This window comes from Cynara cardunculus, assembly GCF_001531365.2.
Source record: "Cynara cardunculus var. scolymus isolate 2C chromosome LG 2, CcrdV1, whole genome shotgun sequence".
NCBI classification, from domain to species: domain Eukaryota; kingdom Viridiplantae; phylum Streptophyta; class Magnoliopsida; order Asterales; family Asteraceae; genus Cynara; species Cynara cardunculus.
Window position 1 is genome coordinate 67,526,923 of NC_037529.1, and position 27,404 is coordinate 67,554,326.

The following is a 27,404-nucleotide window of genomic DNA, read 5'->3' on the forward strand; positions in this document are numbered from 1 at the left end:
TAAAATAGGTTCCACATGTTGAGGATAATTAAAAATGGTTCAAATTTAGTTCGTGAACGATTTGAACATTTATAATGATATGACTCAACTTCAGTTCATACAGTATATAATTTGTTCGAAAAAATATGTGGTAGCACAATTCGATTTCTTGAAACTAACCAAAGCATGTTGGCAGTTGTTAGTGACGAATAAAATCCAGAAATTAACAAGAAACCCTGTTTCCGATGTCAATGATTAGAACTGGTTTTAAGTTTCTTACACAGAAATAACATCAACACTAGAAATGCAGTACATAAATCTTACGATTTTTGGGACCAGACCCGTGGTAGATACTATTTCCTTAAAACATATTCACCCCGCCCCCCAATTAGTGCATCAATTTCCCGTCATATAATAATTTGGAACAGTTCGACATCAAACTTCATCACGCTTGAGCTTTTCTCCTGATTTATGTCTTGTATCTTGTATATCACTTTTATATAATTAAATACGATATTAGTCAACGACAGGATGAATGATGTTAGTGTCTGATATTCTGTGGTCACCCTTATTGTAGTATTTGTACCTGTCAAACATACGTACTACACAAGTTCTTTGCTGTAAATCTGCTTTCGGTCCAAGTTTTACACTGATACAGCTATGGTGAACCTGTTAATTAGCCATATGTAGTAGACTGGTTGTTCATTGCAGCTATGAATCCATTCTTATATGTGGGACATCTTAAAGACGCCAATATTCCTCTGATCAACCTCAACATCTACAGATCAATTTCACATTCATAAGAAGTTCGTTTTGAACATACAGTATGTCAAAACGATGCTTGCACGTTACGTGAACCATAATTCTCTTGCCAATTATATAGCTTGGATCCGATTTGGTTTTTGAGTTTGAAATAGAAATAGCACTAACAACCCGTTTTTTTCCAACAAAATTATATTCGATATTTCCACATATTGAAACAAGATATTTTGATCTGAACGAACTACTCTATTTTAGTCAAAAACTTAGAAAAACCAGATCTGATATTATTATATTATTAGCAATTATAAAATTTAATATCAAACCGGTAGGTTATCAACTTATTATCAAAAAATAATGAACATAAAGACTAATTGAAGGAAAAGTCCATATGATACAAAAACAACATTTTCTCAAAAATAAGATGTTGAGTGAATAAAACTCAATACACACACACATATATATATATATATATATATCAATCTATGTATATATACGTATATATACATATATATAGACTTGGGATCACCTGAGATCAATATGTTTTCGTGAGACCCGTGAGACCACTTTTTTACACTTGAAACTTCACAGTGTTTTTGCTGTGAAGGTTCGGCTTCTTTTTACCTTCACAGTGTTTTGCTATGAAGTTTCAAATGTAAAAAAGTGGTCCCACGGATCTCACAAAAACATGTTGGTTTCACGTGAACCCAACTATATATATAGATGCATATGGCCCCGATGAGAAATTGAAGGTATGCCATCTTTTAACGTCGAACTCCATCACCACATACATTTACACACTTCTTCTATAAGTTAACTGAATCGCAACGACAGATATAAGATAATAGCGCCAAAAGATTTGAAACCGTCTCTCATATGTTTTATGATGAAAGTACCTAAAATCATTATTCCGACTTGACAATTCGTGCATGATTATAATGCTTGGTTATATCTGTCATTTGGTTGATGAATACATATGAGTTGTTTGTTCTAAAAAACATATAGGTTTTTTTAATCGATTAATTCATATGAAATTGACAAATGATAAGATCAGATTCAGATCAAAATATATTTGATGAACCGAACATGTTCCCAACCTGTCATATTACCGATCGTCCACGTACAAATAATTACCCCAAGTTAAATTTCTTGATTGATGTTTTGTCATCTTAAATTTAATTGTCTAATATCAATCATTTAATTTTATCTTGTAGTGATTTGTGTCCAACTAGCTTTTGCCAAATAGGGAATGTAAGATTCCACATTGGATAGAATGTGGGGTTAGATTCCGGGAAAACAGTAAAAATTAAAAAACAGCAAAACACGCCGGTAACCATTCATCTGGATGATATACACATGTGCATACAAGTAATTTGTAAACATTTTTTAACACATGCACGTGTGCATAAAACTAGAAAGCAAATCAGTTTTCAATTACTTGTATACATATGTATATAAATATTTGTATATATATATATATTACGATAAATGTAAAATGTAATTTTAAATAATTTGAAAACACCAAATAACATTAATTCACCATTTCATCATTTCTTTTGTTACTTGATGTATCACGGAGTGAATTGGACAACTGATTTTATATATATAGATTATGTGTGTGTGTCATATACTCTTCTTCCCTCCACATCAATATCACACACGCACACATACAAAAACACGAATCTCTTCTCGATTTACATCTGAAAATCTGTGTATGGCAGCTCGGTTGTTGGCATATRAGGTCTCTGATCTTTGCCTCGGCAAGCCTCCCCTCCGATCCCTCTCCATCTCCGCCACCGTCCGCCACGCCTTAACCGCACTCAAATCCTCCGACGAYACCCACATCAGTATCTGGGCATGCAACCACCATAACTCCACCTCCGACCACCTGCAACTCATTCATGACGACTGYCGCTGCGTCGGAAAAATCTGCATGGTCGACATCATCTGCTACCTCTGCAAAGAAGATAACATCTCCTCTCCTTCATCGGCACTCAAATCCCCAGTTTCTGCTTTACTCTCACATGTTCCCGGAGTCGTTAGACATGTGGAACTCTCCTCCAGGTTTTATGGAACCCTAAACTTTCATTTCATTTGGTTTCTTCTTCTTGTTTCTTTCTGTTTGGTTCTTTCTTCTTGTTTCTTTAGCTTTTGACTTGTGTTTTGCAGTTTGTTTGAAGCCATTGATCTTATAATCAACGGTGCTCAGAATCTTGTAGTGCCTATCAAGACTAAAACCTTGAAAAGAAAACAACTCCGCCAATACCCATCAATTACTCCGACCATACATTCCGGTGGCCGTGAATTCTGTTGGCTGTCACAAGAAGATGTGATCAGATTCCTTCTGAGTTCCATTGGTTTATTCTCCCCAACCGCCGCATATTCCATCGACTCCCTCGGTATCATCACCACCGACGTCCTCACAATCAATTACCATTCTCCGGCTTCCAAAGCGGTGGAAGCCATTTCCACCTCTCTCGCCGACCAGACTTCCGTTGCTGTCATCGACGATGACGGTGTATTGATTGGGGAAATCAGTCCTTTTACCCTCATGTACTGTGACGAGATGGTTGCAGCTGCTATCGCGACGCTATCCGCCGGCGACCTGATGGCGTACATCGACTGCGGTGGCCCACCGGAAGATATAATCAGGGTAGTGGAAGAAAGGTTGAAGGAGAGAAATCTAAAGGGAATGCTCGAGGAGTTCTCAATTTACTCCACCGGAATTCCAGACTGTAATAACAACTCATCGTCCGACGAGGAAACGGTGCCGTCGCCGACAACTACACAGTCACGGAGGTACAAAAGGTCAAGCAGCTACTCAGCCAGGATGATGAGGAGGGCAGAGGCTATCGTTTGCCATCCCGGAAGCTCGTTGGTGGCGGTGATGATTCAGGCAATCGCACACCGTGTGAATTACGTGTGGGTGATTGAAGACGACTGTAGCGTCGTCGGAATAGTGAGGTTTTCCGGCATGTTGGAAGTTCTCCGGGAGCATTTAGAGTGCATGATCGAGTAGAGTGACAAAGAGGACCAATGTTGGAAGAAAGAGAAAGATGAAGGGAAGTTTTGTAATTATGAAATAGTTTTGGATCGTTTGAGTAATATCTTGTAATCGAACTGGGCCTACTCACGGGTTAAGTTTATTCCTTGCCCTTTGGGCCTTTCTTTTTATTATAATAAAACAAAAATGGTTGCAAATATACCAAAATTATAATTAATTATTTAATCTAAATATTTATTATTATAAACGTAAAAACAATCAAGTTTGAAAACATGATGGTGGTGTTCGATTGGTTTGAGCTTTAAGTTTCGAAGGTTAAAAGTGTTTGGAGGTCCTGAGTTCGAATCCAAGGAAGAATAAAAATATGCTTGTGACCATGGAGGTTCAAATGCGGTGACTTTGGGCTACCCGTGAAGCGGATGGTTTCTCAATAATGTTTTGGATACATTTATCGTTTGAAGCAAATCATATCGTTTATGTGGTGTAGTTTGTACCAAACAAATTTAAAGAGTCCTATGACTAAGTTATAACGTGTCTATACCTTGTCTTCCATCTCCTGACTCCGGACGGAATTATAGTATATATATTAGAGTCACAATTATATATATATATATATATATATATATATATATATATTGAGAGAGAGAGAGAGAAGGGGGGAAAGTTCAAATGCTTACCTTTTTTGAATTTTTGTATATGAATCAGTTAAAAGTTGACATATGAAATAATTAATGTATTCACATATGAACTCGTTTGCCTTTTATTTATAAAAGTTACGAAACTACCCATTTATCTTCCGCATATACATGCCATGAATTATCTGGTACTTGATGATCAAAGCCGCAAATATTGACAAGATTAAGAGTTATGATCAGTTATTTACTTCTCAAATATTTAACATTTCTCAAATAAACCTTTATCTATTGTGATGAGGTTTGAATAACGGTTTCATCATTCAAAATTGAAAATACGGTTCTTATACAGTTTGATGGTTTAAACATCAATCTTGGTTATTTGATTCGTAAATAATTAATGAGATATATGATGATTGGGGTGCCTTCATTTGATAATCCTTTAAATTGTGATAACCTTGAGGACTAGTAAATCATGTGATCTTTTTCCATCTACGACTTCGATTTATGGGTTGTTTGATAGTTGTTGAATGGTTTGGTACAGAATAATTAAGTGTTCCAGAATGATTAAGAAGCTCTTATGATATAGTGCAAAATAAAATATAATTGCTTGGTAAATTGTTTACATTGAAATTAGGGTGTTGAATGGTTAAGGGAGGCCTAAAATGCAAAATCATTCAGAGAATTTTAGAACCATTAAGAGAGACTTTTTTTTACCAAACAAGATTCACCTCTTAATGATTCAAATGTTACCTCTTAATGGAACTAAACAACCCATGTGTTTATCATATATTTGTTTCACAATAAGAACATTTATTATGTGTTTATCAAACAAAAGATGCAACTAAAATATTTAACATTGTAAAACATATATATATATATATGGAAAAAATCATATGATAAAACAACAGTTGTCACAATATACAAGATTGTTATCTAATTAAGGGTAAATTGCATGAAAAAGTAACATAATGTAACTTGAAACCTATTTCATGTAACATACTTTCAAAACTTTCATTTTAGTACCAACGATATAAAGTTTTAAATATTTAAATATCCAGGTAACCGGTTGATGTGAAGAGTGATTTGTTATCCAACTCAGTATTATTTGTTATTCAACCCAATTTCATCGCATCACTCGCCACATCAGCATGGTAATCAATTAATACTTCAACTGATTACATGTGTACTTAAATATTTAAACTTTATATCTAATGTATCAAAATATAAGTTTTGAAAATATGTTACTTAAAATAAGAATCAAATTAAAGTACGTTACTTTTTCATACAATTTATCTCATTCTTTAGCGATAACAGTGGGTAATGAATAGCATAGGAGTGATCGAAGAATTGAAAGAAGAAAGAAACAAAATAAAATAAGATCCAAAGAAAAATAAAAACAAAAATATAATAAGCTTCATGTGATAGAAATGGTAGGTGACAAACAACCGCCGAAAGGCTCCAATCGGCTCGGCTCAGCCGCTGTCACAGCAGGATAATGAGACGCGCTGTTGCTTATCTTATATTTTTCGAATGTTTTCCCTGCTGCGAACAAATTATCACAAAGAACCAAGAGGTTATTTTTGTAATTTCCCCACCAAAATAATCCATATGCTATGATTTGGTGATAAATTGAAAACCGAATTTCCTTTTTCTTTTTTCTAAACTTAATCTATACTATATATTATAAAACATTTGACAAAAAAAATTAAAAATTATTTTTTATGTATAAAATAATGTTTATTGATATATATCACTTAAAATTCAAAATTACATATAAATTATGTATAAATACAATTTATTAAAGCTTCATTTTTCAATTTGTATAACTAATTATAAATAAACATAATTAAATACGGGATAAACATATTTTTTTAATATAAAAAAATTAAAATAATTATTAATTATAACAAAATACTTAATTATTATCTTTATAAAAATTATTTTATTAAACGATAAATAAATTACTTCATTGTTAAATCTAAATTAAATTATAACTAAAATATTGAATTAGAAAAATTACAAAAAAAATCCAAAACTTTAAATAGTAAATTTGATACTAATATATAACTATTTTTCAAAAAAAATTATGATATATTTAAACTTATATTTCATTCAAAAATAAAAACTTTCTCAAAACTTCCAAAAACCATATAATAACAATATAAATAAATAATAAAATACAGCATTAAAATTAAAATATATTCCGCTTATATTATACAACCACCTCCTAGTTTTTAATAATATGCAACCACAGACATTGACTATTTTCACAAAAGACCCTCAACTTTTAAAAACTTTCAAAATAAGCCCCTATCATTTAGAAATGTGTCATTTAACAAAGAAGGCTCCAAGATTGTTCTGTCCCAAATGTGAACTCCATCAGTTGCATAACTTGACTTCTATCCCCTTGGTCCTATCAAAAATCATAACAACAATATCCAAAAACCATAAATCCATAAAACTCTCTTTTAGCCCATAAAAGAATTACAACATAACAACATCCACAAAACAAAAATCCTCAGATTCACCAAAAACATTTTGACCATGTGACAGATGGTATGAATCCTATGTAAAAATGGCATTGCCAAATGCAAACAGTGAGTTCAAACGGTCGCTCAAGCGATCATTCCTTCCACATGTCTGCAAACTCATCCGTCTCGAGTGGGTTACTCATCTCATGCATTTTCCTTCTTGTCTTTGCTTTAACCTTCTTTGCATACTTGCCCGCCTTCTGTCTCTTCTCCAACGAACGTATCTGACCATAATTAAACCATAAATCCATATGCATACTTCCCACTTATTGTTGACCTCTTTACACAAATCGAAGGATGCCCAGATAGTGTTTTTAACATATGAAACGAAAAAAATCGTTCTAACCTGATTTGGTGAGACGTAGAACGGATTCTCGTATAGCGTTGGGCCTCCGAAGCTACCACCAAATATCTTGATTGGATTTAAACAAAATCTTGGGCCAACCTGTCCATTTAACACTTGTATAAATATCTCTAGATATATAACCTCCAAAGAACTTGTAACGTATCTCATTAAAGAGTTCACGACTTCAAACCTCAATAAGAGTCATCTTTTCCAGGCCTCCACGATCAATTTTATCTGCTCCGGTATGAGGACATGATATCTGGTACATAAAATAAACAAAGATACTAATTAGACTACATTTAAGATACCTCGGTACTTGTAAATAGAATCTGGAAAACAACACCCGAGAAGGTAACTCTTACAAAAAAAAAGAACAATGAAACATTTGCAAGATGATCGATCAGAGTAAGATGAAAATTTGACATGACAGTGGTGAAATATTAAACTTCAAGAGGTATATTCAGTTTTTCACGATGGTTACTAAATTGGAGATCGTGTGTCGTATGAAATAATACACCCATAAGAATACATTTATCATTCTCGGATAAAGGTAACAGAAGCAAATAGATTTAAGGTGATATTTTAGCAATATGGAGGTTATCTTCATCACCAACCTGGTAATTACGGAACCATATGTGGTCATCAACAATTGAGAAGACAAAGACATGATCATGGTAAGGTTTTGATTTCCTGTGCTCCTTGGGAGTTCCAAATATCTGTTCAAACACAAAGGAACACCAAATAGCGTTGGCATTTTGATAAAGAGGAAGAGTGTGATGTTTTCAACATCAAACAGAATCGACCTTAGGATATGTGTGTGTGTGTACAATTATAACTTAAACCTACTAGCTCATAATAAATTTCACCAAGAGATTGCAAATTAATGACAAGTAAAATAGATGGCACTAATAATGCAGAGATCATATTCAAAACACTAAAAAGAAAAACAAAGAAATGATCACCAAACAGTGATAAAATTATGCATGCAATTAGGTGTAAAATTTTGGACAGCATCAAGACATTGCCAAAATGTATGCTTTGTTCAATAATAAAACTAGCAGCACCTATTGAGTTGGCCTAACTTGTGGATTTATATCATCCAAGTATTTTAATGTTCCAGACTTCTATCAATAGTAATTTTTTACACATAAAAAAGGGTAGTTATAGATAGGATGACAGAATTCACATAAATAATACAAAAAGGAACATTGGGCAAAGCATTTATTTAATATCACGAAAAGGACTATATACCTGAATAATCATTTCTTTCAAAAGTTTCCAGTGTGGGTCTTTATCAAAATTTGATGAAAATGTGAGAAGTGGACGGGAACCTTTAAGATGATTTCCGGTGAGCTTTAACTCTTCCATTGTGTGAACTAAAAAACATAGAGCAAATCGACAAACATTAAGAACCACAACCCATATTGTCTCGTTTGCAACTGGTCAGAACCATTTTTGGTTGACATAATTGGCATTAATAATTTAATTAAGAATATTGGTAAAGCAGTTCAACAAGATCACCTGCATTAACTAAAAACTTTACAGATGGACCATTCGGGCACTTGGACATCCACAAGTAAAGGTCTTTGTGCTTCCTGCACTGTAAATGGAAATGAGGGCATCAAACATGAGTTAACAACAAAGAACAAGAGATAAATCTAATACATATATATATATATATATATATTCAAACAAGCCTCATTCATAAAGCACCCACAAAAAATTATACAACCAACACTTTATTGAAAATCTAACTTAAATGGACACTTACACGTTACTTATCTAAATGAACCATCAAAGAACCATGCAATGATAAGATAATCTCCATGAATAGTCTCAGTTATTAGACCCATATGCTATAATATTCTGGACGCCCCTAATAAAAAGTACATAAAAACTTTAGATAAACATGATACAAATAGGCAATGCAGACAACAATCACCTATTTTTTTGAAAAGATAATGCATTTGAGAGCAATCGATCACTAGACCTCCACAACCATGCTTCTTGCATCGAATCATTGTTCTACATTTCAATTTTTAAACCATTTTACATCAAAGAAACGAGGCAGTCAAAAGTTCTTGATCTCACAAAAATAACTTGTCAAGTATTATTCCAGATTGTTGGGTGATCTCGGATTGTCTAGATGGTTTCAATTTTGAAAACGGTACATTATACATGTGACAAATTAACGCATCTACTGGCAAGCAAATCACGCCGACTAAGAACTTATAAAGCAGGCCAAAGCCAAAACCACTAACAATATGACCGACTGGTATAAAAAGGAAGGTCAAAATATAGCCATGTGGAGAGAACAAGACTAATGGGGCGTTTGGTTCACATAATTTTTTTTTGAAGGAATGAAATCTGTCAAATGAGTTGGGATTTGAGAGTTTGGAATGGAATTGAATCTAGTTAGACCATGTGTTTGGTTAACACAAATTAAAAGGGAATTCAATTTCATCCAGTTTGAACATTCTATTTCATAGCAGAACAGCTTTGAATAGGAATGTAAATAATGATAAATGACAAAATTACCCTACATTATTTAATATCGTTTATTATTTGAAATAATAATAATAACAATAAGGGTTTTGATTTGTTGAAGAACAATTCTGTCTTCGAACACTAAAGTAAGGAAATGGAATTTAACAAAATGCTATGGAACAATGAATTCATCCCAATTTCCCACTGGTGGAATTTGGGGCTCCTATGGAATCAAATTCCTTTCCTTTGTGTGAACCAAACATGACAAGAAAATGAAGTCAAATGAATTGATCATTCCAATCCAACTCCTTCAGACTCCAGCGGATTCTGTGAACCAAACAGGCTGTAATGCTTTTTGCAGAACATCATATGCCACTCAAAGGGCAAGCTAGCAAGCTTAGAGGCACAAATGGGATGAGTGAACGGTGAAGACAACCACAAACGAGTTGGTTCAGCAACTCTGAGTTATTAAAATAAGATGCCACACTCAGCAACACCTGAAGGGATCTATGAACCTTCTTTATGTCATCTCCTGGAGGAACAAAATATTTATCTTATGTTGTTACCAAGCCCAGAGGGCTATGCCTTAGTGCCAAAAGAACATATTTTTTGCTAAGAAAACCACTCACACACACACTCTTACCTAGCCATCCTGCTCAACATCCACCATAATTATAACAGTTGTTTGAATTTAATGCCCAACCTAGTTCTGTTAAATTACATGGTTTAAGCTGCAAAATTGCACTTATAATATTACACTTGTTAAAAAGATTGAAGATTCTTGCATCCTTTCTAAAAAACATAAATCTACGCCACTTTAGAAGGAAAAAACAATGGTTCGCTATGTAGCTTCTATTTTATTAGCAAGTATGGCCTCACGGTAGAAGAAAATCAAGCTTTTCAGGCTCATCTCACAAGAATACAAGACACCATCTGATTAACATATAGAACAAGACATCAAAAACATGTAAACAGAACAATAAAATCGATAACACCGACCTCAAAAAAGAGACAGGAAGAACAGCTCTTAAGTTCAACAAGCTCATTTAGAGTTGCTCCTTTGGTAGCCTTGGATTCAACTTTATTATCTTTCTTACAATGAGGCAAGATCGATACCAAATTCAACATCAAATGCCGATACCTAAAAACGAAACAAACGTCAATTCAAACAAATTACTAACAAAAATTCCAGCAAACGGCGGTACATTCAATTCAGTAACATCATATACTGTTTAAAACAAACAAACAAGAGAGTAACCTGTAATTAATTCGACGAGAGCAAGTGACGAGAACTTTCTCTTTGTTTCTAAAACCTGTAAAGGTTGTAGAGTCTTGTTGGTTTTCAGGCTTATCTTTCCAACCCAAAAGAGTACGTTTAGGTCTCTCCGGCGCCGTTTCCTCCTTCTTTGCCGCCGGCACCTCTACTTCACTGTGTTTTCGCTTCTTCCCCATTTCGTGTTGAGAGTGAGTGAGAGAGAGAGGGGACTCTTGCTTCGTTAAGGAAACGCAAAACCCTAGAAGAGACGTTCGGGCAGGGTAAGGGTTTAAGAATCAACGGGTCATGGGCTTATGGATCAGAATTTTGTTATGGGTTACATTTGTAATGGGCCTTTCGGCCCATGTTTACTATACATATTTAAGTCAATATTATTTTTCAAAAATTGATAAAATGACTATTATATCCTTTTAATTCAATTTCAAATTCTAAATACTATTAAATAAAAAAAATAACGTAAATTCATAGGTATTGCTTGACCAAAAGCATAATGAATTATAAATACAAGAATTGGTTGTTCTTATAAGTCAAATTGCATGAAAAAGTAACGTATTTTAATTTGATTTCTATTATATGTAATGTACTTTCAGAAATTTCGTTTTGGTATTTAAGATGTAAAGTTTTAAGCATTTCAGTACCAGGGTAACCGTTTGAAGACTAATTTTTAGTTAAAAATTATTAAATTTAAATTAAAAAAATCTATGTCACTAACCATGTCAACAAAAAATACTGAGTTGGATATTACATCATTCGATACATCAGCATGATAATCGGTTAATCCTTCAACCGGGTATTTATTTTGATCGAGTTTGAATATTGTATGCATTCACATATTTCGTAATAGTTGATATTGTTACACCATATAATAGACAAGGTTTATAATTTCTAGTTAGTTATGATATATAAATATATCGTTTCAAATACAATTCATCATATTTGTACAACCAATGCAACCCAATAAATTGATATGTTTATGGAAATTATAAGAGTTCATTTATTATGATTTGAATATTTATGGAAGATGAATAAAATTCATTAATTATGATCAATACTTTATATTAGAAAACAATCAAAACTTTTATGAAATCGTATATTCATCAAATTAAATGGATGGTTGAGATTGAGTTGTATTGGTTGTACAAATGTAAATGATTGTATAATAACCCACCTATATATATATATATATAGAGAGAGAGAGAGAGAGAGAGAGAGAGAGTGTGTGTGTGTGTGTATGCGCGCGCATGTGAGGTTCATACGAGAACAGTAACCAAATAAGAGAATAAGAAAACGACTGATTCACGTGTAAATCATATTGATTCACGCAACTTTGGCCATTACCTGAGGTCGTAGACCACGTCACTCGCACACCTTTGTGTTGACCGCTATTAATTTGAGAAAGGTGTTATTCTCGTACTATTTTTCTATTATTTAAGTTATTGTGTTTTTTTAATATAAACAGGAAGCTTAAAATTCAAGTCACGTGCATGATAAAAATTACACAAAGCTCTTTAATAAAAGATGTTGAAATTTTCATCATTTCAGATACAATTTTCAATATTTTCTCAACAAAAGAAGAAGGCGAGTGATTTTTTTTATTGAAACTAGACTAAATTTACGTCACAAAACTTGTCAACTGCACCAAATTCTACGTTCGGTTGCAACCGAACCTTCCTTCTTCATCAATGGCGAATTGAATTTAAGCCAACCCCACAAGTTTCTCGCTTATCTCCCACACCTTACGAGCCTTGGCCACATCACTTGCTTCTTCGGACAATTGATTCTCGAACGAAGCCGAGTCCTTGTTCCAGCTCCAGTATACACCAGACTTCGTCAAGCTTGGGTCACTCACAACCTACACCATATCTTTGTTACTAAGTTATAGAACTGCTAAAAAACGACGAGCACTCTTTAAAGCTTGAACAATCTTTAATTACTACAACGAAACGAGTGTTTTTAGAACGCACAACCATCACTGGTTATCCTAATAAAAACTTTATTTGATCAAAAACTGTTACAATAAATTGTTAGGACGAAGTTTATTAGATCTAACAAGTTGTATCAACTAGTCTCAAAAACCCGAGCAAACCAACCCAACCCAACCCAACACGAATAACTCAATCTGAAGCAACCCAATATCTAATCGAGTTGTAAAATTTTCAAACCGTAGGTATTGGGTTGAAATTGGGTTACTATTATTTGAACTCAATCCACAACCCAATATCTTTGTACTTCTTAGATTTAATATGATTGTTAAGATCCTATTAATACATACATTAGACAATTAAACTATCGCGTATCCTCTTCATATATGCATTTTTTCAATTTATTCTCTATCTTTATATAACTCATTCGTATATATGTTCAGTAATTGTAAACATATATATGTAAATTGAGAAAATTAATTGAACATGGTATACGTAAGATTTAAGAAGTATGGATAAGTTGTAGCAAATGGTTAATAATGAAAAATAAATTATGGATAGAGAAATAACACATTCAAGGTTAGAAGAATATTTTAATGTACCAAAGTATCAACCGACCGACTCGAACGGTTTGGTTTGAGTTAAGTTAAGATTTTTTAAACCTACCCAATTTTGAAAAATTTGTTCGGGAGATGCTTTAAAAACCAGTTGTAGTTACAAACCTGTGCAAGTCTCTTGCCGGATTCTTCTTCGGAGACGTACCCTTTAGTGATGAACTTCTGGAATGGAGGAAACAGTAGCCGGAAAAGTGGAATGTGTTCCCGGAACAAGCCGGTGGTGGCGATGCAGCCGGGATACAATGAAGCAAACGTGATGCCGGTTTCTTCATGATATCGCCGGTGAAACTCCTGCATGGTAAGCATATTACACACCTTGCTATCTTTATACGCTTTTGCACCATCAAAATCTCCGCCGTCGATCATGGCGGAGCTGTTTAGCCCATTCAAACCTCCGGCGAGACCCCTCATATCCCCTAAGTTCGCCTTCGGAGGTACATTTCCGGCCAAAGTGTTGGTGTTTCCGGTGATTGATCCAACGATAATGAGTCTCTTTGATGGGTAATCAGATTGCTTCAAATCATCAAGCAATAATCTTGAAAGAAGAAAGTGACCAAGATGATTGGTTCCGACGCTAAGCTCGATTCCGTCGGCGGTGAAGGTGGGTTCTTTAGCCGTCGGCTGGTACACGGCGGCGTTGCAGACTAACACATCGAGTGGTCTGCCGGATTGTTTGAAGTTTCTGACGAATTGCCGGACGCTTTCCAAAGACGAAAGGTCTAAATGCATCACTGTGTAATTCTCTTTCGACATTCCGGCGGATTTTGCGGCTCTTTCGGCTTTAAGAAAGTCTCTGCAAGCCATAATCACATGCCATTTTCCGGTTTCCGACAAAGCTTTCGCCGTCGCTAGACCCAAACCGGAGGAAGCTCCGGTGATGATGACACTTCCTTTTCTCAATGTTTTCTTCCCCTCCGGTGCTGTCCAGATCACCGCCGGAGCTGTGGTGGCTACGGCTTGGGTTCTGAACGCCCTTCTTCGAGTAAATTCCATCTGCAATAATCAAAATATCAAATGGTAACTCATCATTTACTGGATCCTCTAAACGTTCTAATAGAATACTTTATAATACTTTGGTTTATAGGACCAAAATCACTGTTCCAAAGGGCTCCTCGCAACGGCCGCAATGATGCACCGTTTTTCAAGACTTGTATCTCACGCCATGTTAAGCATACGTTACACCATGACATAATACAAGGTTTATGTGACACTGACATTGATTTTACTTACCTTTTTCACGTCTTATTTATTAGTTTCTAATGTATATATAAATATCATTATACATTGAGTAACAGTAGAAAACATATACTTATATATTTAATATTATATATGACACAGAGATTTGCCGTCATATATCATGTCTTAGAAAACTCCGTGACCTCGTTGTGACTTCTAAGGCTTGAGGTTTGGCCTCGTGGTATTTAGAACCTTGATCAAAATGTAGAACATCGTATCTAAAAACATTACAATAGGTTTATTGGACGTTTTTAGGTGTTTTAACAAGTTTTTAGAACGTTTTTTAAAATAAAGTGTCGTATTAGCTATTTTATACGACACTTTTGAGTTTTGACAAGTGTTCTTAAACCTGTCTGGTTATATGACATTTATGTTTATAAGACACTTTTTCAAATAGTGTTATATACAATAGTTAATACAACACTTTGTTTTATAAACATTTTAAATAATTTATTAAAACACCTAAAAACATCCTATAAATTTATTATAACACTTTTAGATATGTCGTTTTTTGGTTTGTTTAAGTAACAGACTCGTTCCTGACATTTTATGGGTCCTGGACGAACAAAAAAACAAGGCCCAATGTAAGAAAGAAGGCTTTTAGCAACAACTTTTGTCGTCGCTAAAAGTTAATTTATGATCAGAAAGATTATATAACATGTTGTCATTATAACTTGTGCCGGAAACATGTCATCGCTAAAAGGGACATCGTCAAAGTTCATTTTTTCTTGTTTGTGACCCTCAGTAAGTACGAAAATAAATTCAATAAATGTTTTTCATTAATATAAAATTGAGTACAAGAAATACTAATAATTTACTGAACAAAGAATTCATATTTATCTTTATTATAGATATATAAAAAGAGTACTTAAACTTACGTACTTCTTATTAGGTAATTTGAAGCCTAGAGTATAAAAACTATGGTTGATATTGTAGATTATAAAAAGTAACAATCTTTTTAGTTCATAACAAGAAATATGTCTTATTTTGACATAAAAAAAAAGAATTCGTGTGAATGAAGTAATCGTGAGCGTCAACGAGAGATCAATAGTAAAGAAGATTATCAAGGTTTTCTAGACAAGTAAACAAATGAGAATCAATAAGAATATAAAATAAAAGATTATCCATTGAGAACTAATAAAATAAATAATGAATTAAACATATAATATGCAAGCTCAACAAATGATTGTTTGAGCATTTAAATAGAATTTTGTGTTGTTATGGAATCCCAATGAAAGATACATAAGTCAAACAATTGATGAAAACATTTAAATTCTATTTTCTTTTCTTTTTTGCTCAACTAAAATAAGATGTTAAGATTAAAAATTTATGTAACATGACATATATAAGAAATATTACTAAATACACCTGGTAGAAAAAAAATATTGATTAATTACAAAATCATGAAACAAGTCACAAATTATAAGAACAATAGATTGATTAAAGATTTCTTTACACACCTTGGTTCTTGAAGATGATGAAGTAAAATCAAGTTTGCGGTGGTCGGAGAGTGAAACCCCAAAGAGGCCGGAATCCATGGAAGAGCCGGCGGTCTTCGCCGGCAAGTTTACAAGATTGTGAAGGGAGAAAGAGGTCGCCTGAAGAGCCATTGCCGATCGAGTGGAATTCGAAGTGGGGTTTGGAGGGAAAGGGAATTGGTGTGATGTTGAGCAATTAATGCGGACATTTATAGCGGTGAAGGCGGTGGGTTTTTACCATTTTTGGTAATTGGAGTGGATAATTTAACGTTTGCAGGAACCAATCAGAAAAGGAGATTCAGATTGCAGCACATGCCATTGAAAGTGGGGCTAAAAGGATTAAATTAAGGTGCATTCCCCAAAGCATATGTTTCTCTCTGCCTCCAAAGTTATGGGTTTTGGAATGGGAGATCAAACAAAGGATAAAATACATTCTTTTCAAACATGTGTAAGCACACTAATATTTGGCATTTACTGAGTGATTTGGTACAGAATGATTAAGTGGTTTTCATTATATAGTGTAAAATAAAATATAATTGTTTGGTAATTGTTTACAATGAAATTAGTGTACTTGGGTTAAAAAAGACCTATGATACAAAATCATTCAGAGGGTTTTAGAACCATTAAGAAGCAGACTTTTTTTTTCATCAAACAAGATTCACCTCTTAACGATTCAGAGGTAAACAAACAACCCGTCGTATGCGAGTATTTGACTTTCTAGTAGGTCATGAGTTTAAATTTCAACAAAGATGAAAAATGTGTGTGAGTTTATTTGTCGTATATAAATATTATATTTCAAAAATGAAATAGGTTAAATTATATAAGGTTCGGTAATTTTGTAGTATATCAAACCATTCAACGTCTGTATTGACCGAATTAGTTTAACTGGTACCAATTTAATTGATATCAATTATATTTGGTTGGTAGTATCAACCAACATGTACCAACCGAAAAAAGTTGGTATCAAATACTATTGGTTGATATGCATTGTAAGGTTTTACATGTCAGTTTTAATTGGTTGATACATGGTATTGGAGAAAAAAACTTGGTACCTTGCCAAGTCGAACCCTTATTATACAATTAAAAACAGAGGAGGACCTACCTTTAAGGGTGTAGTTTGATTGATTTGAGTTTGGACTCCAAAGATCAAAAGTGTCTGGAGGTCTCAGGTTCAAATCCAATGAGAAATAAAAATCCCCTTATGGCCACGAAAGTTCAAATACGATGACTCGGGGATCTGTATACACAATCAAGAATTCATTCATTTCCACCAACACAAAATAAGTTAAAAAGACTGAATACACAAGAATTGAATCGTGAAAATACAAATCAATATCTCCAAGTCTACAATTCATCTAAACTCCCACCGTATTCTCTTCTTTTCTTTTTCTTTTTTCTTTTTTGTTATTTTTCTTGACGATTCTATTTTTTACCTACTCGATCCAACGGGCTCCTTCATCGGTTCCGTATTCGAACGGGCAGAAGTCGCACAAAAACAAAACGATACTCTCCTGCTAATATTACAAATCGTCGAACCTATCTGTACAACCATCCACAACACCAATGGTTCCAACCCTTCTTATATCCGAACCGGCATTCCAAAATTCTGGAATGTTCTAATCTCCCCACGTAATCCAGCCGTCACGATCACCATTCCCCACGCTGACTTTCCCGGGCTCATCCCGTTTGTATAGTCAACGCTGGTCCGAGGACTCCGGTTCTTAGTAGCCAGAACCAGCTTTTCCTCGGGCCATGTGGCCGAGATCCTATCGAAGAAGTAGCCATTGCTGGCACTAGAGATGGTTCCATGAAGTGGGCTGTTGCTACAACCAGAAGTTAACGGGGACCCGTCTTTTCCGTTAGTTTTGTCTTCAGGTGTCGGAGGATGGTTGGCGGTGGACACCTCGTCCAAGTGGTCCCCACTTAGCCTATTCGGTTCACCGGAAAACCCATCTTGGAAACCCCAACAGGTGTCGTTTATACCAGGCCAAGGGATAGCCATTGATACATCTTGACAGTGGAAGTGCTCGTACGACTGAGTAACGGTGACGCTTTTGTTTCTACTAGCACGGGAATCACCTTCGTGTTTCCAGACGTAGACTTGAGAATCCTCGCTAGCACAAACCACGTATCTTCCGTTTGCAGCCAGATAGGCGGAGATTTGGCTGTTTGTGTTGCGAAATCCTGTAACAGAGCCAGCACCACCTTCATTATAAACAATCTAAGAGGTTGCCCAACTAACAGCAAGCAGACATGTATATACTTCAGGGTTATAATGGTAATTTTTTTGTCTGTAAGCACTTATTCAAAGTATGGCATTGTTTTCTTTTCCATTCAACGCTAAATCATATTTCATTAACATTTAGTTATATAGAAGGTTAGGGTAAGTTTGAAGGGAAAACTGCAAAAAAAATGAAAAACTGAGGAACACCCTAGTAACCATTCATCTGTATAGTATGCACATGTGAATACAAGTAAATTCTAAGTAATTTTTCCAATATGCACATGTGCATAGAAACTAGGAAACATCTTAAATTACTTGTATGCACATGTGCATACCGTACAAATGAACGTTTATTAGGATGTTTCTCAATTTTTCATTATTTGAGGGGAGGGGGTTCCCATGAACCTCACTCTAGAAGGTTATACTGGTAATATATAATCGGTACGGAACACTTGGTAAACAACCATTTTCAGTCGGACAGGAGCTGAACAGGTGAGAGTGAGGTAGGTGGGTAAAAATGTACAAAGTTTTAGCATTTATATTTGACATTGATAGTTTAGTAATTTACCAATCTTTTCCATCTCCCTGAATTATTGTTCCACCTACTTTGGTGGAATAAAAAAAGTCCTATCATACTAATGTCGCTCCAAACATGGGAAAACAAGTTTTTGTTCTGTCATGTCTCATGTACCAAACGCACCCCAGTTAGGGCATGTTTGTTAGCCACTTAATGAGCTTAATAGGACTCGCAGCTTATTCGGACAGCTATACATGACCGTTTGGTAGTGGCTTAATGATATAAAAAGTGGCTTATCAGTARGSKKSKGGGGGRAAGCTTTATGYAGAAAGCCAAGTTTTTTYYRAACTTGTCCCTYYMAATTWAAAAACACRCTYRTTYCATCWATGATAAAACCTTCCCAAACAAAAATCATCTCCATCTATACAGACAGATTAATCAACACAGACACCTTAGAGGTGAACTCTTTTTTGTATGAGAATAAAAATCATATTGGTGTGGTTTCATCTTCTATAAAGGTGGATGCGAGATTACTACTGTTACGTAAAACTTTAGGGCAACAGAACACAAATGTATAATAAAACAAAAAATAAAGAAAAACAAATATGTCATGTAAGCTCTACATCGCTTAGTGTTTACCTTTGAACTTGTGAACCAAGTCAACACCATCAACGACACGAATTCGTGAATCTGCAGATGTGATGAGCACTTCCGATGAACTGCCTGGAGCAAACTGTAAACGGATGCTAATCAGCAATGCATAAGGAAGGAAAAGGCATTTGTAGCTATGTGGTTGACAAATGTTGCAAGGTAAACGCCCACTAAAAAAACTTGACCTATTAGATCTGTTAATGTCAATTTTAGACATGTTCAGCTCTTTTTATGTCCATTTGGGACAATTTTGGTCAATGTAGGTTTGTTTATATCCCTTTAGGCCAGTTTGGTTCAATTGGGTCTATCAGGTCTATTTAGGTCCATTGAGGTAGAGTTGGGGGATTGTTTGTTAGCAACTTAACGGACTTACAGCTTATTCGGTCAGCTGTACATGATGGTTTGGAAGTGGCTTAATGATATAGAAAGTGGCATATTCATTAAGCTTCTAGGGGGAGCTTTATGCAGAAAGCCAAGTTTTTGCCAAACCCCCATCCCATTTAAAAAACACGCTCCTTTCATCTTTAAAAAGCCTCTTCCAAACAAAAACCTTCCCAATCTATACAGAGATTAATCCACACAGACGACACCTTAATCCATACAGTACTTAATGAAAAACCAACCAATCAGCCCCAAAGTCATCTAGTTCCTTTTAGGTCCATTTAAGTTCCTTTTAGATCCATAGAAAGAGAAAGTAGAAGTGGAAAAAACTAGAAAGCATCAAATCATGGAAGAAATGATATTGCTGCTCCAAAATGGAATGATAACCTTGGTGTACAGACAGACATGTGATAAAGCACCATAAACCTCTAACGCTTTAACTTACAGCATATTTAAAGCAACATGGATGGGAGTGGGACCTGTTGGCCAACACAAGAACAATGTACACTGCCTTGTTAAATATGTTTCATGCACCCATCTAGAGGCCCAAGCCCATTCCGGAGTGATATTCTAGAATAGTTAAAAAGGGGTAGTTTGGGTACTTCTTAGAATAAATAATTAGTGAGTTCTTTTGGGAGAGTTTTAGCCTCTTGAATGCTAGAGTTTACCTTTGCTTCCATTCAAGTAACCATCCAATTAATCTGTTCCCGTCTTCATTTTTCAGTTCGTTATTGATTTGGATTCCAGTTCATAACAATATGTTTTCCTAACTTACAACCTCCATGTGATATTTGCATGGGATTTTACTGGGTCCGTTTGGTTTTGTTCGGTGTGGTTTGGTTTACAACCTCCATGCAATAGTGAATGGTGACAATATATCCCAAAAATATAGCTATAAATAAACAAAATAACCCCTCCCCCCAAGGCAACGACATTAAACCCGAAAAAATCTCGCCCTAAAGGCATTAGTAGCTGTATCACCTGAAAACCAGTGATTTTTTTATGGTGTGGCTTCTTCTTCTTATTCTGCAGGTTAATCTGACTCTTCTGCTGCAACTTATTTTCTGAAAAATATAGAAAGTTATTAGGATATAAGCAAAAAAAAGACCCAAGAAAACAAGCAGACACAGCAAAATTTGGAAAAGAAATAGCCACAGAGAGTCATCACTCCATACCAGTTGTGTTGTACAAACGACAGCTCCCCTTGTATGAACCAACTAGTGCAGCCTTCAAGAATCAAGAAAAAAAATTCCTTCAGCCATTAGTTAAATTTTGGCACACAGAGAGAACCCGCTCCCAATTTGTAGTTCAGTAACATAAAATTGATATGGTAACTGAATAAATCATTTTGGCTCAACCTGACCATCTGGTGTATAGCAAGCAGCAGTGACCATCTCATGCAGATCATTCCAATCAACAACTTGTCGATCAGGAATGCTCCATATGCGCACCTTGGCATCTAGAGATCCACTGATGAAGTATCTATCATCAACAGGATTAAACTGGATGCAAGTCACTGTATCAAGAAACAAGAACAGAGAAAAATGGTGAGTTTACATGAAGGAGATAATAAATGACCAAGAGAACACACAAGTTTCAATTCATCATAAAGTATCACCTATATAACATGGTAATTCCTAAACCAACACATGAGTTTCATTTGTTTCCTTACCATAATCGCTATGAGAAAAGATCTTCAAGCATGACTTGCTAGACAACTGCCACAACCGCACTGTTTTGTCCATGGAGGATGAAAGTAAATGCTGACATTGAAAACTACTGTCAATAAGAGCTTTCATGTATGCTTTGCCACAAATAGCGCATTAATAAAGTAACTCTTTTAACATCAATAAGGTGTGCATATTTAGTCCATTAAACACCTTAATGTATACAATTCTATATGACAAAAGGAGATTCCAAGTACCATGGTCCATAAAAAACCTAAGACTAGTATGGAAGTGTCAAAAAGTGCGGTGAGCGGGTGATATAGTGCAAGTAGAAAAGGTGAGATTATCCAACAATTCAATAGCATTCCCATTAAGAAATGATGTCGATGTTTCTTAATTCTTATATATAAATGTCAAATATTTATCAGCAACAGGCAACAAGAAGCTACATAATTAGTTCATGATATCTCACTCCGGAAGTTACAAGAAAGACATGTCGAGATTCACAAACATCCGATCAGTACTCACAAAATATCCTACCATAAACGATACATACTAAAAAGAATACTTTAGAAAACCATCAATGATGATAGACTAGCACATGCAACAATTTCCACTCAGATATCCTAATTTGGATACAATGCAAAATTTTGATAATGGCTTATTTACATTTTTTAACCAATGCACTTAATATCATTTTCTATGACAACATTATATTTTGGAATTGTTTTTGTTGAAATGATCTGTTGAATGATCTGTCCAATTTCTTATGCAAGGTTATCTACACAAGTTTCATGGGCCAGAATGATAATCTGATGCACAGTTTGTAGTTAACTTACCTTGCCCGTCTGTCCTCCCTCAGTACCCTCCTATAGTCATCAATCTTGTAGACCATCAGAGTTCGACGACCATGAGGAAAGACTAACTAAATGCAGTTTTCTGGTCCATCTAAATCCTACTGGAAAATATTGCTTCAAACTTCAAAGTCCATGTGTAGGCAATAGGGATTTGAATATTTGATGTCCAGATATCTAGAATACTATTTCAATTCCCATCCACAACTGTAGCTAGGTCACTGGATGCAAAAGAAAAGACACCTCTTCCAAATCCCAAGAGATAATGATATTAGTTATACATGGGTAAACAAGAAAATGCAACCCAAGAATCATGTCTTCTAGGAAAGATCTGTTCCTGAAATGGATGTTCAGTGGATTTCCTACAGATGCAAAGAAGAACGTCTACTATTTGAATAGTATATACAACGGAAAATGGGTATTCAAGACTTCTAGATAACAGCAACAACGATGCCTTTTCAAATGAACAAAATGGATGAACCGTTTAAGAAGATTATAAACAGTGGCAATGACATTAAACCAACCATCAGCTATTATCAGTGTAAGCTCATATCAAAGATGATTTCTTAAAATGTAAATTGTCTATATGGTACACAGACATGGCCACATAGGTAAGTTTGAAAAAAGTCTGATTGTGCATTGCAATAAGTCAATAACCAAATAGAAGTCTACCAAGGTATCTTCCATTATCCTGAGACGGAAGCCGATGTTTTATGTAATACTTTAAGTTACATACCAAACGAAAACTCTCTCTACCTCACAATCGCCGTCAATTTTTCATTCAATAAGCATACAAATATCAGTCTAATTTCATACATTCCAAAGCAAAAGAAAACCCTCGTCACACATCATTGCATCGTGGACCAAAAATGTTCTCATTTGACGATGATAATTATTCTTCCTAGTCAGTTGTCCAAAACCATCCCTATTTACATGTATTTCATAACTATTAATTAAAATTATGAACATACATTGTCTCTTACTCAGCATTATCTTTTGGCCCTACCTAGTTGTGATTAAGGTCAATGGTCAAGATGACGGTTAGCAGTAATAATACAGATTCGGTTGCGTGGAAAAAATAATCGTTCTGGGTTTACTCTATTCTTCGACAAAACAGATAAGGTTCATGCTAGATATTCAAATAGAAGATAATACCAATGCTTCTAACCTTAAAAGAAGTATAGGTAAACTGAGAATGTTGGCTAACCTGAGATTTGGACCAGGACAGGTCAAGCACATCATCCAGATGTCCGTTGAAGGAGCATACTGGTTTTTCCGACAGTGCAAACATAGTATCTGGCACCAGAATCTGGTCCAAGCTTATAGACTTTCGGCTTATAGATAGCCTTCCTCTTCTCTTCTTTTCAGGTACACTGTCCAAAGTTGAAGACAATGAGGTTGGTTCTGGCGAGCCGTTAGACATCAATAAGACATTCAAATTTCCATCTTCCTGTTTATCAAATAAAAGATCGCCTTTTCTATCCGAGCTACCAACTTGCCACACATGGATGAGACAGTCCTCGCCCGCACTAGCTAAATATTTGCCATCCAAACTGAACTTGATGGTCCAGATAGAACCATTGTGAGCCTGAATCTCCTGGGTCTTATAAAGTGCCGTAAGATCTTTGCATGATTTCCCATACTGTCGAACCCGTACTCTCTCTGGGCCATGGAAGGAAACATCCTGACTATCATCGGTTGCAGAGCTCGACCTTCTTCCACCCTTCTCTGATGATGTATCTCTCTCATCACTGCTCCGTCTCTCTTTATGACCGGTAACCGAACTGGCTACATTCTTAATACTCTTCAACCAACTCCCTTTCTTTTTTATTTTGGATCCACCCCCACTACTGCTATTACCTTTGGAATCAGGCAAATCGTTGTTACCAGCCTCGACATTCTGCCTTCTCATCAATTCTTGAACAATCGGCGAGTGCCCAACACACATTTCAAACTCTTCCATGGTTAAATGTCGGCCCGTACCAACTTCCTTAAGATTTTCACACATCCCATCCTCTCTAACCTCATTGACCACAAACTCCTTCCCATTATCAAGATTCTTAATTGTACACACTGCATCATCACCATCCCTAACACAATCCAAATCCATCCCTGCTACATCACCATCATTACTATTAACATTCAAGTTCAAACTTGTGGAAAGATCACACCTAACAATCTCCTCGCTACGCCTGAGAATTTTACCGGTGGGCGGCTTACTGGGTGAAGCAGCATTAGCATTGACCACAGGAGATACATTGCCGACGCTTGGCGATTTAACTAGAACATGTTTATCAACGTTATTATTTACATTTGCCGATGACGCAGCATCAACCGCCGGCGAAGACATTGAATTAAAAAAAAGAATTTCATGAGACGAATTCGAATGCGAATTAGAATTAAAATCACGATGTTCGTGATCAGCAGACTTGGATCGGATGATTGCAGGGTTAGAATTAGAACCAGAAACATGATGAGCATTAGTAGCTTCACTATCTAAGTGATCTGCTGAGACAGACTTACCCAACTTTGAGTCGGCGGCAGATGAAACCGACGGCGAAGGTTTATGTCTCGAAATGGAAGGGTCACGGCTAAGTCCCATCTGCCGGAGCAACCGCAAACGGCGTTCTTCAACAGATGAAGGTTGTGATATCCAGACATCATAGTTTCCAGTAACCCCCATTGGGAATTTAGGGATCGGTAACGGATGTCCGGGAGCATTATTACCAGGACTAGTACTGCAATTGAGATCCCTTCGGTACAAGTCGGTATCCTCTTGGTCGTCGTCTGAGCAAGAAGAAGAAGAACAAGTCGTTGAAGATAGAATACGATCAAGAGACTCGTAGAAACAGTCGTTACCGTTGTCTTCTTCGTCTTCGTTGCCAGATTTGCTCATCGTTCGGGCATTCCCATCTGAAAATGAAAATGCCCGCCCTGGATCCGATAAATCCAAACCACAACAAGACAGAGTGAGAAGTAGATCGGAGAAAGTGAGTTTCAAGGAACTCAGATCCGACGACGGTGGACCGGAGAAGAAAACGACGTCGTATGGAGTAGTGTGGGTGTCGTTACTGCTATGAAATGAAATGGGGGACGGGGTTTGGGGTTTGGGTTGGTTGTGATTATGTGACCACACCGCAACTTCAATATTATTTATTAATTTAATTATTTTAAAAATAAATAAATAAATAAATAAAAACACATTAATTAATAATTGTACAATTATTTGCATATGCATTTGTGAGAGAACCTTCAAATTTAATTGTATTGTCTTTGTCCTCTAACAATATTATTATAAAACGGTGCCTATTTTAATTTCATTAACTATTTTTTTTATATATAACATATTTTAAAATTGATATTAATAACTTTTGAAACACTAGAAGGGTATTCGCACAATGTAACAAGATATATCTCGATTTTAATGTTCCGTTTTATTTTTTTGGTCTATATCGATATTATAATATGAATTTATATGGTTTTGAGCAAACAATAACGTTTTTTTTAATATAAATTTGAATATATCATAAAAAAATTAAAAATTATATAAAAATTATAATCGTTTTGTATAATTTCTTTAATTCAATTTTTTATTGTAATTTAATTTAGATTTAACGACGAAGTAAATTTTTTTTTTGTTTGGTAATATAATTTTTATAGAGATAATAACTAAGTATTATATTAAAACTCAATACTTATCCTAAATATATTTTAGATATATTTAAAATGAGAATTTTATTCTGTATTCGATTTTATTTATCTACAGTTAGTTACATGAATTCAAATATGGAGCTTGATAAATTGTACTTAATACGTGTTTTATACCCCCAAAACAAAGAAATCTGCTTAAGAAAACCCGTTGAGCAGTGCATGGGACCCGACTCGGGCATGAATAGGTTCGCCCTAGATTTGTTGGTATTTGGATTTACATTACATTTCAATCATGCGTTTGGTTTAACCAATTATACAAATTTGGTTGGTACACGTTATTGAAATTCACGTACCACAGTAATACTATGATACCGACTTTTTTAATTATTAATTAGTTTTTTAATTTTTTATAGATTGAATATTAAACTTTGTAACTTTAACCGATCTGTTTCAACATTTGAACGTTTGCAAATTTATTTCTTGCAATTAAAACACTTAATCATCACATATATTACCTGAAAACTCAAAATATCATTCAAAATTTGAACAAGATGACAAGTTTCCATACACGTAACTTGTAGTTGGTACAAAATCAAAACCAACATGTACCAGTCGAAAAAAGTCGGTACCAAATACAATTGGTTAATACACAGTATAAGATTTTGTATACTAGTCATACTTGGTACCAAGAAAAAAGAAACTCGTTACCGTACCATCTCCACCTATAGTCTTATTAACTGAAACAAGACACATAAGGGGAACATGTGATTTTTATTCGTTTTGAATCTGACACAAATAAAACTGTAAATACATGAAAACCAGTATATATTTTAATTTATTAAAGTTAAGAGCATGTAACTACGAAGATAAATAATAAAAAGGCGTTATTGCCTATGGTCTCAGTTGGCAAAGGGGCGAGATGATTTTGTCCAAATACAAGACAGGTTCTAGATTTGCTCTCCCCCCTCCCCCCTCCTAGCTTCAACTGCTTAATGAACTAGAAAAATCCCTCACGTTGATGTCCTTAGACAAATTTCATATAAAACCAGTTAAAATTGCTGATAATCAACTTTTTAACCAGATAAAACACTGTGATTATTAAATAAGAAAATAAGAATAGGGTAGATTGGTAAATTTGCAAACAATGGGAGAGTGGACCATGCTAGTAATGATAGGGTGGGAGGAGGAC

At 35.1% G+C, this 27,404-nt stretch overlaps 4 protein-coding genes across 4 annotated transcripts; 1 reads left to right on the forward strand and 3 right to left on the reverse strand.

Moving 5' to 3' along the window:
* Positions 1-2,414: 2,414 nt before the first annotated feature.
* On the forward strand, positions 2,415-3,931 carry LOC112507865 (CBS domain-containing protein CBSX5-like). Its single transcript, XM_025112599.1, has 2 exons — positions 2,415-2,802; positions 2,908-3,931. Exons 1-2 carry the CDS (start codon positions 2,453-2,455, stop codon positions 3,755-3,757), a joined length of 1,200 nt encoding a protein of 399 aa, XP_024968367.1. The 5' UTR covers positions 2,415-2,452; the 3' UTR covers positions 3,758-3,931.
* A 2,885-nt stretch (positions 3,932-6,816) lies between these two features.
* LOC112507767 (ribosome biogenesis protein BRX1 homolog 2) lies at positions 6,817-11,251 on the reverse strand. The gene is made up of 8 exons (XM_025112468.1): positions 11,000-11,251; positions 10,741-10,882; positions 8,776-8,854; positions 8,506-8,630; positions 7,869-7,970; positions 7,445-7,513; positions 7,255-7,353; positions 6,817-7,132 (listed from the first exon to the last, which is right to left on the reverse strand). Exons 1-8 carry the CDS (start codon positions 11,191-11,193, stop codon positions 7,001-7,003), a joined length of 942 nt encoding a protein of 313 aa, XP_024968236.1. The 5' UTR covers positions 11,194-11,251; the 3' UTR covers positions 6,817-7,000.
* A 1,330-nt stretch (positions 11,252-12,581) lies between these two features.
* On the reverse strand, positions 12,582-16,429 carry LOC112506712 (protochlorophyllide reductase-like). The gene is made up of 3 exons (XM_025110951.1): positions 16,253-16,429; positions 13,662-14,549; positions 12,582-12,869 (listed from the first exon to the last, which is right to left on the reverse strand). Exons 1-3 carry the CDS (start codon positions 16,400-16,402, stop codon positions 12,714-12,716), a joined length of 1,194 nt encoding a protein of 397 aa, XP_024966719.1. The 5' UTR covers positions 16,403-16,429; the 3' UTR covers positions 12,582-12,713.
* A 1,106-nt stretch (positions 16,430-17,535) lies between these two features.
* LOC112507435 (WD repeat-containing protein 44) lies at positions 17,536-25,586 on the reverse strand. Its single transcript, XM_025112025.1, has 7 exons — positions 23,772-25,586; positions 21,716-21,806; positions 21,402-21,559; positions 21,219-21,270; positions 21,025-21,107; positions 19,651-19,744; positions 17,536-18,454 (listed from the first exon to the last, which is right to left on the reverse strand). Exons 1-7 carry the CDS (start codon positions 25,458-25,460, stop codon positions 17,850-17,852), a joined length of 2,772 nt encoding a protein of 923 aa, XP_024967793.1. The 5' UTR covers positions 25,461-25,586; the 3' UTR covers positions 17,536-17,849.
* Positions 25,587-27,404: the final 1,818 nt, after the last annotated feature.

Bases quoted from the DNA above. Each gene is read 5' to 3' on its own strand.
- LOC112506712 (XM_025110951.1), bottom strand. From the start codon at position 16,402: ATGGCTCTTCAGGCGACCTCTTTCTCCCTTCACAATCTTGTAAACTTG. The intron at 14,550-16,252 runs GTGTGTAAAGAA...TGATTATTGCAG, and splicing joins CATCATCTTCAAGAACCAAG to ATGGAATTTACTCGAAGAAG. The intron at 12,870-13,661 runs GTTTGTAACTAC...GATATGGTGTAG, and splicing joins CCGGCAAGAGACTTGCACAG to GTTGTGAGTGACCCAAGCTT.
- LOC112507767 (XM_025112468.1), bottom strand. From the start codon at position 11,193: ATGGGGAAGAAGCGAAAACACAGTGAAGTAGAGGTGCCGGCGGCAAAG. The intron at 8,855-10,740 runs GTCGGTGTTATC...TTCCATTTACAG, and splicing joins CTTCCTGTCTCTTTTTTGAG to TGCAGGAAGCACAAAGACCT. The intron at 8,631-8,775 runs GTGATCTTGTTG...TATGTTTTTTAG, and splicing joins AAAGTTTTTAGTTAATGCAG to TTCACACAATGGAAGAGTTA.
- LOC112507435 (XM_025112025.1), bottom strand. From the start codon at position 25,460: ATGAGCAAATCTGGCAACGAAGACGAAGAAGACAACGGTAACGACTGT. The intron at 21,108-21,218 runs GTATGGAGTGAT...TATATTTTTCAG, and splicing joins TCGTTTGTACAACACAACTG to AAAATAAGTTGCAGCAGAAG. The intron at 19,745-21,024 runs GTGATACAGCTA...ATCCGTTTACAG, and splicing joins AAAAAATCACTGGTTTTCAG to TTTGCTCCAGGCAGTTCATC.